General features: G+C 41.0%; 1 protein-coding gene across 1 annotated transcript in view; it reads right to left on the reverse strand.

Moving 5' to 3' along the window:
• The window catches only part of LOC146817750 (uncharacterized), a 746,064-nt gene that overhangs the window by 438,780 nt on the left and 294,680 nt on the right, over positions 1-12,604 (reverse strand). The window contains exons 25-26 of the mRNA XM_085609232.1: positions 8,807-8,952; positions 1,388-1,499 (exon numbers count right to left, since the gene is read on the reverse strand). Of these exons, the coding sequence (XP_085465358.1) occupies positions 1,388-1,499; positions 8,807-8,952 (258 nt within the window). The remainder of the gene's footprint in view (positions 1-1,387; positions 1,500-8,806; positions 8,953-12,604) is intronic.

Here is a 12,604-nt window from a genome sequence, read left to right on the forward strand (position 1 = left end):
ATGGGTGACCGAGTGGATGTGTGTGTAGACCTATGAATCAGTGAGTGGGTGTGTAAATAATGGTATGGGTGTGTCAATGGTTTCAAGAATGGTAGTGTGGAAGTTGGAGTCGGTGTATCAAAGTTTATATTGGGGTGTGAGTGGGTGCGTCGGAGATTCTGTGGATGTCATTTGAGATGTCATTAGGGATGTCACTGACCATGTCATGAGTGATATAATATGTGAGGTAATAAGCAGTGCATTGCGGGGGCATGAGTTATAGTTAGCTCTGCTAACTATAATAGCTGATTTTCACTGGTTTCACAACGGTGACCCCTCCGCCAAGATATACATTGTATCCAATGGGTTTTATATTTCAACTGACGGGTTATCCGTCACCGTTGTGACGGAGTACTCAATCTGCCGAAATCTAAATCAGGCCCTAAGTATTAGTAGGGTAACTACTATGCCATAAAACACTCATTAATCACTGCGTGCCTTTTGTAATTGTTAATAAGTTCACTTTCGATAGCTGCTATGAAAGCACGTGTTGTTTTTGTTTCTGTGTTGTGTGTATGTACTCTGAGTAGGCCTGCCAACTCTAAAAAAATATATATACATACATAAATTTTATTAGAAATCTACTCTGACATCAAAGAAGTAGAAGGAGTTTCAACTTTGACCCACATGAGGTCTAGGTTTGCACCAATATTTGGTTTTCAAATTTAGCACAAAAGAATGTATGCCAATTTATGAGGCATCATTTTTCAAACATTTCAAAATATAGCAAACAAATAGTGCCTATGACTTTGTTTCCAGGTTTCCGTGATGAAATCAAAAGTAGAACCCTTCTGAACCAATAATTAGCAACATCAAACAAATGAGGGTGTGTTGCCAGCAGAATTGGTAGTGCAACCAGGGTAATTAACCACAAAGGATTCAAAGGACACTGAACATCACAAATGCTTAAGTGCAGTTTTATACCATTCTTCTGGTGCCACAAAGCACATCTTTACATACCCCACATCCTTTGCCTTCTCCCCAAACAGGACTGTAATAGTAATGGAATATTCAATGGGTGCCCTTTAATATTGTCCTTTCATCACATATTTCTATTTAGTACCTTTAAGTGAAACCTCAGCAAAAAAAGGCACTGACCCCATTTTTAAACAAAACTATTTCAGGAGAGAGAGTCCTCTAAATTCCCCTTGAAGAAGGTTAGCTCACTTGCTCTCTGAAATCTTGCTTTGTCACTGTCAATACAGGCAGCACGTGGCACCAGTCATGAAGTGGAAGGTGCCAGTGATGGAAGTGGCAGCACTAGCGAGGGAATTGCCCTGCAGTCTCACAGAAAAACTTTGGGTACCTGTACTTCGTTTTTAATAAATTAAGCAAGGGGAATACTTACAGCATTTTTCATGATTGTTCCCATTGCCTGTTTATTTTGGATAAATGTGCTCAACATCTTGTCCCTTAGCCCCACTTTCTCCAATTGCATTGATACAAAACATTCTGGAATCCTAAAATATGAAGGGATATACCAAAACAAAAATTACAAAGAAGCAAAAAATTGTATTTATCAAGAGATCATTTATTAAAATAAAAATAGCTATAGTACCAGACTTCATAGGCTCAATGTGAATTGTGCATTTTGTATTGCCTTTTTTTTATATTTATTGAACTACAGGGGTCTTTGTTCCGAGATCTCCAGAAAAATCTACACTTCAAATGGGAGAACAGCATTACATGAAACAAGCTTTAACTTAACAATCATTGTTCAACACTGGTTCAACCACAGTTGCGTTATATACCCCATTGGTAGCACTCCTGCTTGAGTCTAGTAATCATTAACTTGTGCCAGAATGAGTTCACATCCTAGTCCGAGTGTGTGACAAGCACTATGATGACATGAATGATGACATGACCCAATATCATATGTGAACTTCTATAGTGCTTTCATCCTGACCAGCGGATACAAGACACACAATTATATTTATAAAGGTTGTGAAGGAAACACATACACAGTTGGATGCATGACACACTATAAAGGCTGTATTTTAAATAAGCCCCTGGTGCAGCATATCAAAACAATTGTTCACTTCCACAAATCTGCAGAAATCTGGGTGCATCCATTCTCATTGTAAGAATATGTAATCACTCTTGTTGCGTACCTCAAACTAAAGCTGTGTGCCTCTCTTTTTCCTTCATGTAGTCCTTCTATCCTTCACCTACGAAGAGGCATGTTCTTTCTTCCTTATTGTGTATACCTACTCTTGCATAGTAGCCCAATAAATGTTGAGATAGTAACCACATACTGTGACCAAATGTGAGGTAAATTCCCGGGACTTCCTATGGGTTCCACCTATGTGTCAGACTATGCCTGAGATTCCAATAAGAAAAGTGTGAGCTTAAAGCAATGGTTATGGGATAAAGCCTTTGGAAAGATCCTTCCCCATTTTTTGTGGAGAACTAAGAACCCACCCAATGCCCAAAACTCACCTATGGGTATCACAGCCCGTAGTGGTGACTTGCTCTTAGTTCAACGCTTATTGCCCACACAACAAGAATTAATGGGCCTAAAAACTCTTTCCCACCCTTTGTGGCTTAGTGTGTCTTGCCAGAAGGGGCTTATAACTCAGAGAGCCTCAGACATTTGACCACAGGTGGCACAATGAATCCTAGTGCATGGTTTGAAACATTCTCTAGTTGGAAGCCCAAGAATGGTCAGTGTTTCCCCGCAGGGTGTGAAAGCTGACCTATGCCAGAGATGAAGGACTGTTAGGCTGCTGCCCTAGGCAATGTTCACAGGCACCACTGGTTTATCCACAGTGTCCACATCTCCACTGCCACTTGGAGAGTTCCATTCAAAATATATGTTCTGAAACAAACACACAATCCAATCGGACAGAGGCAGGCTCTTTCAGTCATCCTGAAATCAGTTACATTACCACTGCTTGCATCAACCCTTTTTCCTGAAAGAAATACAAAAGTTGATTCCTCCAAGGTCCCCCTATACATGGCTTGACTTGTACTCAGTTGGAACAGCACCTCCAACAGCTAACTCAACTCCCTGAATATAAACTTCCCCCGGAAAAGTAGAAAGTGGTCTACACTTGAATATGGTACTGAATTCAATAACTGAATCTCACATTCTGACTGGAAGATGCCTAACATGTGTCTCCTCACTACACGCAGTGAGCAGACATAGCTAAATATGCCACTAATGCATGAAATATATTTTTGACTTACCCTTTATAGAGACTATCTGAAACGGCTACTGATAAGTTAGCACAATGACCTTAAAATGTTATTATCAGGGTGTAGGCCATAAACTATTACTATCAGGTTTGTTGCATGCAATCATCAAACAAAAATCATTAGATTTGTCTCTGGTTTGAATCTTCAAATCCATGTTGTCAATAAAACAATATGTATATGTTGTGTCAAGGAACAAGCTTTCAATAATTCTACACACTAAACTACCTGGCACAAAAGAAACAATGAGATCCACAACTTTGATGAATTAACCTATATAGAGGTGGTGGGGGGCACAGAATGTTTTTCCCTAAAAAAAGACCAAGGCCTTCATTTACTCAAGTGACATGCTTCATCATCAGGCTCTTTCTCACTGTAGTGACAGACAGTGGGCTCACTCAGGACCGGTTGAATCGGAGGAGTGGTTAGTGTGCTTAACTTCGATGCAGTGACCTAGGGGATGGAGAAGTCAGGTTAAAAATGTGAAGAGCGGTGACCTACTCACCTTTATTAATCACTCCCTATCACGTGAGTTAAAACAATCTGTCTGGGAACATGTTTAATGAAGGATTCACCAACATGATTGTGTCTGCTTTCATAGGTCCTCAACAGATCGAGGCATTCTCCAGGGCAAATTGGTCTCCAAGCTCCCTACCACGCACCCTCACTGAAATATATACTGTCTTGGGTCTGTCAGTCATGAAGGGATACAGCAACACCTTGCCTGTTGGTGCAACCTGAATCAGTTCTTGTGACCAATTGTCGCCTAGATAAGGGCCATCTGGATCAGAAATGTAGTACTGCGGCCTTTTGCTAGTAACCAATCAAGAGTAGGGTTCCATAAGTATATCTGTACAATCTACTAATTGCCTATCAAACTTTATCTTGGAAAGTCCTAAAACAAAGAGTCGAAAGCAAGAAGAGTATTTACTTGTTACACCCTGAGAATTTCTCCATCCTGATGCCATAAGACTGACCCTACTGTATTCCAAAGATTACTAACAAGCAGATTAATAAATCCCATGCTGCTCAGCACAAGTCTCTCTCTGAGTGACATAACATACATACTCATAATCAAAGCTTATAAGATAATTGCTGGTTGTTTCTTAGACTTTTTGAAACCCAAGGGGTGTAAAGTGGGTGCTCTAATGTTTGAGATCGTTGGATTAAGTTGTGTACAACAACCAGACTTATTTTAGGTACATCAAGACCCTTGCTGAGACATCTCATGAGGTAGTGTGCACTTGATAAGTGCATCTTCAGGGCCTTTTTAAAGACTGTTAATAACTGGGGATGAAGATATTCAAGAGAGTAAATTCCATTCTTGACCTCCTGAAATGAACATAAGCCTTACTCCCCTAGAGGGTAGAGTTTATGCTGGACATACAGAAGCTCATGGTCAATGCTCCTAATGGTTATTGCCAGACTAAATATGCATTTGTACATAAGACAAACTAATTTGTATTAAATAGAATCTTTGATGAGCACCCGGAACTAGGATCTTCTTGCTGGAGAAATATGACCTCTTTTTAAAATTCCTACGCCAAATAAGTGGCCACATTTTGCACTCTCTGAAAACCTGCAGATCGATAAAGGCAGGTTGTCATATAGCATGTTACTATAGTCAAAATAGAATTAAAGGCTGTCCTCAAAAGAAAAACATCTGCCTCAAATATGGTCATGATGGAAAGCAGCCACCAGCAAGTAGTATGGCACAGTGGATGGTACAGATGGGTTTGAAATTAATGGGCGTGGTTATTTGAGGTGCATGGATCACCACAGGATTGTGGATATTGAAATAACTTAGATCACAGAGAAAATAAACCAGGATGCAGAATTCTGCCCAATCTGCCATTTGGAAAGTAAGAATTTGGACAGAGCTAGAGACAGAATTGCTGTAATAGAACTTAGAAGAAACAGCTGCTTGAATAAACATTTTTTGCCAAAAGGGAAGAAGCAGGATTATTTTCTATATAAAACAGAAGGCATTTGGAGGCAACTTGGTCGATTTGTAAGACAAATGACAGCGAATGAAATCCCTGAATTTTGATCTTAGGTAGGGGGAGAGAGGTACCAATGTAAGAGAGCTACCTTCAAGTACCAAGACCTTAGTCTTATCAGACTTCAGCTTAAGCCTATTGTCATATATATTTAGGTGTCAATGGAGACTATGCAGGCTTCAAAATGTGTGGCCTTATTGGCCTGCTTCCTATTAAGATCAGCAATAGTCTGAGTGTTACCATTAGAGGACAAGAAGAAGAACTTGAAAGAGGGTATGAAAACTATGAGAGGAGGCATGCAGATGTTGGAATGTGGTGACTAACAAAAGACCATTGATGAACATTGCAAAAAAGGGCCCGGGCTGGGGAATAAAAGTAGGCCAGTACAACTGTTTGAAAAAAATGTGTTTTTGATTGATTAGAAGCAAAGAATTATATAGTCCTTCCATCCCATCATTTGGATTCTCTACTCCAGGAAACAATGGTTTACGGTGTCAAAATGGTCAACATATCAATCATGGAGCAGAAACACACTACTATCCAAATCTAGATCTCCGGGAATGTCATCCATGATTTGAACACACATCGACTTGGAACACCACATGGTATGGGAGCCCACCTCAGCAGTGTCTAAAGCATGTGATCCTCAATATATTTTTAGTTCAATGTTGTCTGCCTTTTCCATAATTTCTGTAGTCACGCAAGGCAAATAGTGCAACAATTAAATGACATCGACGAGTTCACTGAAGATCTAAATAGTAAAGAATTAATGATGCCTGTATAAAGCTTAAAGGAAAAAAGGATGACAAGAGGGAATGATTAAGAATGCAACACAGAGTTGGGGTAATCAGAGACATTGCCTTGTTCATTTGTGGTACAGAATTGGAATCTAGAGGGGAGTCACTTAACACTATGACCATGGTGGAGCTGCTGTTAAGGACTAAGGATGCACTGTTGTAGGAGGACCTAATAAAATTGGTTTTGTTGAACATATATTTGAATAGTGGATCACTTAACAGAAGTGAGGAGGCGTCTTTCTTTGATTAATGGAGCAAGGCCAACAGCCAATGGAGAAAGACATGCGGAGTGAGCACATAGCAGATTGTCCTATTCATTACGGTATCCTAAAGTAACCCTGCTAATCTAATCCAATCGACACCGCCGGTACTTTTGACTGATATAAGGATAACTAACTGTACTCAGCAATCACCATTTGTTTTATAATTTTGAAGCATTACATAGATGAAATTAAAATGTAAGAGGCACAAGCTGCTCACACATGTTTTGTAACTTTACATAAGGGTTTCAATAATTATTTTTAAGCTCAGTATTACAACTCTTGTACCACAGACACTCAGCTATCTTATAAGAAGATTTAGGTTAGCTAACTCCAAGTAGAACCAAGGTCACGAAACAACAAGGATATTTCAGAGCAGAGGCTTTCAATGGTGCAAATTTATCATCTGCTGACAACATGCAGTCACTAAACTGCTGACAACATGTTGCAAGATCAGGCACCGAGTATAATGTTAATTAGCAAAGCCTGATCGAAACTTTCAGCAGTGAGTTTGAACCATGATCTGTAAGCAAGAGTCATAAGTGAGAGGACAACATGATCAGAAGAGAGAAGTGACAGCTTTGAAGGATAGAAAGTCATGGGGTTCAAAAACTAGCAGTGGATTAAATTCCTCATTCAAATGTTTGAAGTGCATTATTTGAGGCATTTCAAAGGTTTCTACTGTGTTTGAAATTGGATTTCTGTAACTAAGTAAGTAAAAGAACCTGTAGAGCGCACGAATGCCGAGGCGTCTTGGCGCTGGGTGTATCGAGGAAGCGAGTAAAAATCGGGAGATACAGCATCATTTATGTGAAGGGAATAACCAAGTCTTAAGCATTTTCCTAAACAGGGGTCTGGTAGATTGAAGCCTAATGATGACAGGCAGCTCATTCCAGAGCTTCGATGCTCGATAGGAAAGGCTTCTACCTCCCTATCTAGCCTTATGGATTTGGGGTACCTGGACTAGACCTTTACTGGCAGATCTAAGGTTCTGCCGTGGAGAGTGCCACTGAAAGAGTTTCTGTAGGTCCAAAGAACCTCCACCACACAGTGCACCAGGCATAGGTCCTTGAACTCGATGAGCTGCCTGACTGGAAGCCAGGGAAGCTCCCTAATGCTGCTAGAAATATGGTGGTATTTTGGAATATTGAGCAGCACTCCAGCTGCTGCATTTTGCAGTAATTGAAGTTTTAGCAGTTGGCGTTTGTCTACGCCCAAGAAAAGGGCATTACAGTAGTCAATTCGAGAGGGAATTAAAGTGACTACAACTGATTTTCTGAGGTCTAGAGGAATAAACAAAATGTTGTGCAAGGTTTTTATTAGAAAAACCAGGATGATGTCAACAGGTTGATCTGCCCTGCAAAGTTTAGTTGGACATCAAACAGGAATCCTAAGTTCCCCACTTTTGCCGCTGAATTCGGGCAGTGACCTGCTTCCACCAGCCACCGAAATTGATTCCAGAGTGGTGGTCCATTCCCAAACTCCATGACCTCCGTTTTGTCTGTGTTTAATTTAGGATAGTTCTGAAGCATCCACTCCATGATGTGCTTAAGACAGCTGTGAGTGTCGTCGGCATATGATACCAACGAGAAACCGTGAGCCATTGTCAGCTTGGCCAGAGGCATAACATAGATACTGAAGAAGCTTGACGACAATGCTGAGCTTTGGGGAACTCCACAGGGGAGGGAGAACATCTCAGATTTAAAATTGTCCCAAAACACTCTCTGTTCCCTCGCAGTAAGGAACTAGGTGAGAAGGGTTAGGACCGCCTCTTTAGTTCCTATTGCCTTCAGCCGCTGCATGAATACCAGATGATTCACAGTATTAAATGCAGCTGTCTCACTGGAGCCCAATCACAGTGCGATACATTCTAGATTCATAATATTTCAATGATAAATTTATGTATTTAGTATTTTTACAGTGCTAAACAAACATCATACATACAAGAGCACTGCAATTAGCCTAAGAAACAAAAACACCCGAAAACACATCTTACACAATTAATTTAATGATTTGGACATGGACCTCCCAGAAAGCCAGGATCGATGTTTCTTGTTACTTAAAAGGGGCACAGGTCTGCAGTAGTAGATTATTTACATTAGTTTGAATAAATACATTTCCTCTATGAGCCAGGCCCTCGAACCTTTAGCTGCCGGAGCCATCTGTTAAATTCCATTACAACTCTGATTGAATGGGTGTTCAGATCACTCACCACAGCCACATCATACCAAGAGTGAACAACAAAAAGATAAGAACGCTCTAATAGCCATGTTGCCATCATAGAAGGGGTTAATAAAGACTGAGAATGCAAAAGTATGTAAAGCTTTCATGCTCTGGTTGACCATATCAGAAAGGGACCTTATAGATTAAGCATATATGTTGCGTAGGCTCTCACACGCTTGATGTTGCTATAAGTGGGGTCAACACAAAGAGAGCATAACCTTTAGAAGTATCGAATTCTCTTAATTTTGCAGTACGAGGGGTCATTGTACTGCATTGCTGTTAAGATGAGTACCTTTTCTTGAGCCCATAGGCAGGTTGAACAGCTGCCTGATGAGGGGAAGGCTTAGCTTGTAATGTATTGTCCATGTTGTCCCCTGGCCAGAGAGAAATGTCATTTCTTGAACTTTCCTGTTGATTCCTTGCACTCTGCTGATGATCCTAAAAAATTACAACAGATGACTTTAATAAATTCTGGAAAATTGGTCATTTCACTTACTAAATTGAGAAAAGCAGTATTGCCCAAATTCATAAAAAAAATCCCATGGCTTGAAATAAGGAACCTGTTTGTAGGAGCAGCTGGAGCGGTTACAAAGTGGTAGCATGTCACATTGTCATTATTATACAAGTATCTCAGTTTCAAAGTGATAGAATACATCCTTTTTATCAACAGACTCACATGAACCGTTGCGGATTAAATCATTATGAATGCACCTATATTACAAAATGTGTCTTTTTTATTCTGTGTTTCACAAATGTCACAAAATGAACACTTTATAATAAAAAATAAAATCATGTAATAAATATAATGTCCCTGTAGTTAAAGTTGACCCATCAATCCATAGAAATGCAAATGTTGCTTCCTTATTAGGTTTGACCCCTTTGATCAACCTGCACCAAACCTGGGACAAGAATGCAGATTAGTAAAATTGTTGAAAACTTGCAAGCAGGGTCCCAAATTCTTTTTTCACTCACCTTTAAAATAGAATTTCCCAGAGGAAAGATTTGTGTGTACATAACTCTGACTACAAGTGCCTCCAACACTCAGTCCCCCAGCCAAACACTAAATGGCCACTCATTATCTCAAACTGTATGTGAGACGTATTCCCCATCCCCAGGCAAAATTGCACCTTATCCTCTAACCTGATCCATATCACCACCATTCTTCTTGGGCAAACTGAAAACAAACCAAGCAGTTCCCCCCTTACTTGCACGATGCACAACTGCTGCTCTCCAGTCAAACACTGCCTTGAGATTTCAGACAGGAACACCAAACACAACATTGACATCCCGATCCTCACTGAAACCTGGACGTACACTACAACAAGCAGCATTCTTCCGCACTACTGGCCCCCCCACTTCACTCTGAGGAGCAACCAGGAAGCCAAATAAAGTGGAGGGTTGGCAGTCATATAGAGAAACTTTCTGAGCTGCAGACTATTCCCTAACACCCGATTTCAATCCTTCGGTGTTTATCACTGGAATTCATCTCACAAGCTTCCTCTAACCTCAGGTTGAATGTGATCTACCAAACCAACACTTTCATCGAAGAATTCATGGAATTCTTCACAGCACAATTAATCAGCTCTGACAGCATTATCTTTCTTAGTGACTTTAACCACCATTGGGGTTCCGAAGGAAATAAACCACTGGATCACTTTGCAACTTTTCTAGAAAAGAATGATCTCCACCAACACTACCAGAAACTCATACAATACAAAGGTGCCTGATGATCTCCAGATCACCTCTCCTTTCTACCAGTGACCCCTTCTCGATTGATTGGTTGGATAATCTCCAGCTTCTCTTCATAGTGTCTCTCTCAAACAATAAACCCCTTGGCCAAGCTAGCCCTATCAAACCTCACCTGGATAGTGCCTCAAATTGATATCAACAAAGCCATAGAGATGTTCAGCTCTTTCATGTACTTCCCAATCAGGCAATTGGAGAGCAATACAGTAGACCCAAACCCTCTTGCCCTTGGTACTCCAAAGCTCTCTACAAAGAAAGGAAAAACATCAGAAGATTGAAGAAAGACTGGTGGCAAGCACCCTCACCATTAAATCCAACAAAGCTTTGAACTGTGAGACAAGAGTGTAAAGGCAACATCTCCATAGCCAGGGTATCACATGTAAGATCCCTCCTCGATACGGCCAAGAATACAACTAAACAACTATTTGGGATGATAATCAAGCCAAAAACCATCCCTCCAACTACCCATTTCAGGCATCAAAGATCCTTGGTATTAACTTTGCAGAGTTCTTTGATAAAAAAAATCAGACACATTAACATCTCTCTTCCTTCCAAAGTCGACAACATAATCAAAGCTGTACTGCCTTGTAAGGCACTACAGACATGGTCCTCTTTCTCCCCCAATCTCTGAGGCAGATTTACTATGAACTCTATCAAAGGCAAATCCTTGAACCATCTTTGAGATGCCATTCCAATTCCATCAGTAAATCCCTAGCCAAACCATTTCTCCCCATCTGGACAAGCCTGGTTTACTCATCATTGAATCAGAGCTTGTTATAAAACTGTCTAAAAAGGAGTACAATTATTCCACTGCTAAACAACAGTCTCTGGACCCTGACGACTTCCAACAACTTTCACCCAGTATCTACCTTGCCTCTCCTACTCAAACTGATTGAAAGTTGCATAGCCTCCCAACTGTTATCCCATATCCAGGATAACAACCTCCTCAACTCCTTTCAATCCGGCTTCTGTCAGGGCCACAGCACTGAGGCTGCAAATCTGCAGACTGTGGATGACGGCTTCCGCATTCTAGACAGGGGCAATTCCTGCATACTTGTGCTCCTCGACCTCTCAGCGGAGTTTGACACAGTCAACCACAGGCACTGTTAGGCACCCTAAAGCGTTGAATGGATATTGATGATGATATCCTTAAATCGTTTAACTCTGACCCAACTAACCACTCCCAAAGTGTAAAAATAGGGAATGATGTCTCAAATCCAGTTAGCCTTCAACAAAGGTTAAATTCACTCCCGGAGTTTTTTAACTTCTACCTCAAATCCTCAGGAGTCCTCTTTCATCTATAAGCTGATGACTCCCAAATCTAACTAAAGGACTCACGCCTGGAAGACTGCACCACTTATCCAACTCCCTGTACAGAATTCAGGATGGCTAACAACCACCTCAAACTAAACCTAGCAAAAAAATAATTTCTTCTCATCTCCCCAGAGGAAGCTAACTTGTGGATCCAGGATTGGATGGATCTCCTCCTGGACATGGATGGCCACTCTTACATTATTCAGAATGCCTAATCTCTGGAACACATGTCTGAACTTCCAGAATCATATCTCCTCCGTGGCTTAGAGGGCTCGTTTCCAGATAAGTCTTCTTTGAGGAAACCCCAGCACACAACCTTAAATCCGTTGTCTAGGCACTTGTGTTCTCCAGACTCGACTACGGTATTGCACTCCTTTCTGGCATTCCTAGAGTTCAGCTACGTCCTCTCAGAGCAGTCTCACATAAGGCAGCCCACTTCGTGGCAGGACACAAGAAATTTAACCACATCTCCTCCATTCTACACTCCCTTCCCATAGAAGTTAGAGCTCAATTTAAAACTGCATGCATCACTCATAAAACTCTGCACTCCTCTTTACCCTTCCACCTCTTCAAGAAACTGAAAATCTCGGGCACGGGCTGAGACTCACGAAATGTTAAATTGCCCATCCTTGGAACTGCCACCTTCAAGCACAAAAGATACATAAGAGAATTCTTCTCTGGAAGTGCCACAATATTAATGAATGCTCTCCCACCGAACCTCTGCCTGATCACGTCACCTTCAAAAAATACCTCAAAGCTCTTCTCTTTGAATGACACCTGGCCTAACCCACTCCTACCTCCTCATGCTCCCGCCAAGTTCAGAGTAACCTCAACCAGCATGAACGATTGTTGTCCATCTGCTTGTCACTGCTTTGTTTTACAATGAATAGGTGCAAAGTGCTCAACCTCCCAGGGAGGGTAACCTGGTGTTCTTCTCCACCTATAATGTTACATACATATTTTCTTTTCAGGATTGATATGTTCTGCTTTATCGTAGAGCACTCTGATGCCTAAGGGCCATGTCCGAGCC

Source organism: Triturus cristatus, chromosome 6 (genome assembly GCF_964204655.1).
Source record: "Triturus cristatus chromosome 6, aTriCri1.1, whole genome shotgun sequence".
In the NCBI taxonomy this organism is placed as follows: Eukaryota; Metazoa; Chordata; class Amphibia; order Caudata; family Salamandridae; genus Triturus; species Triturus cristatus.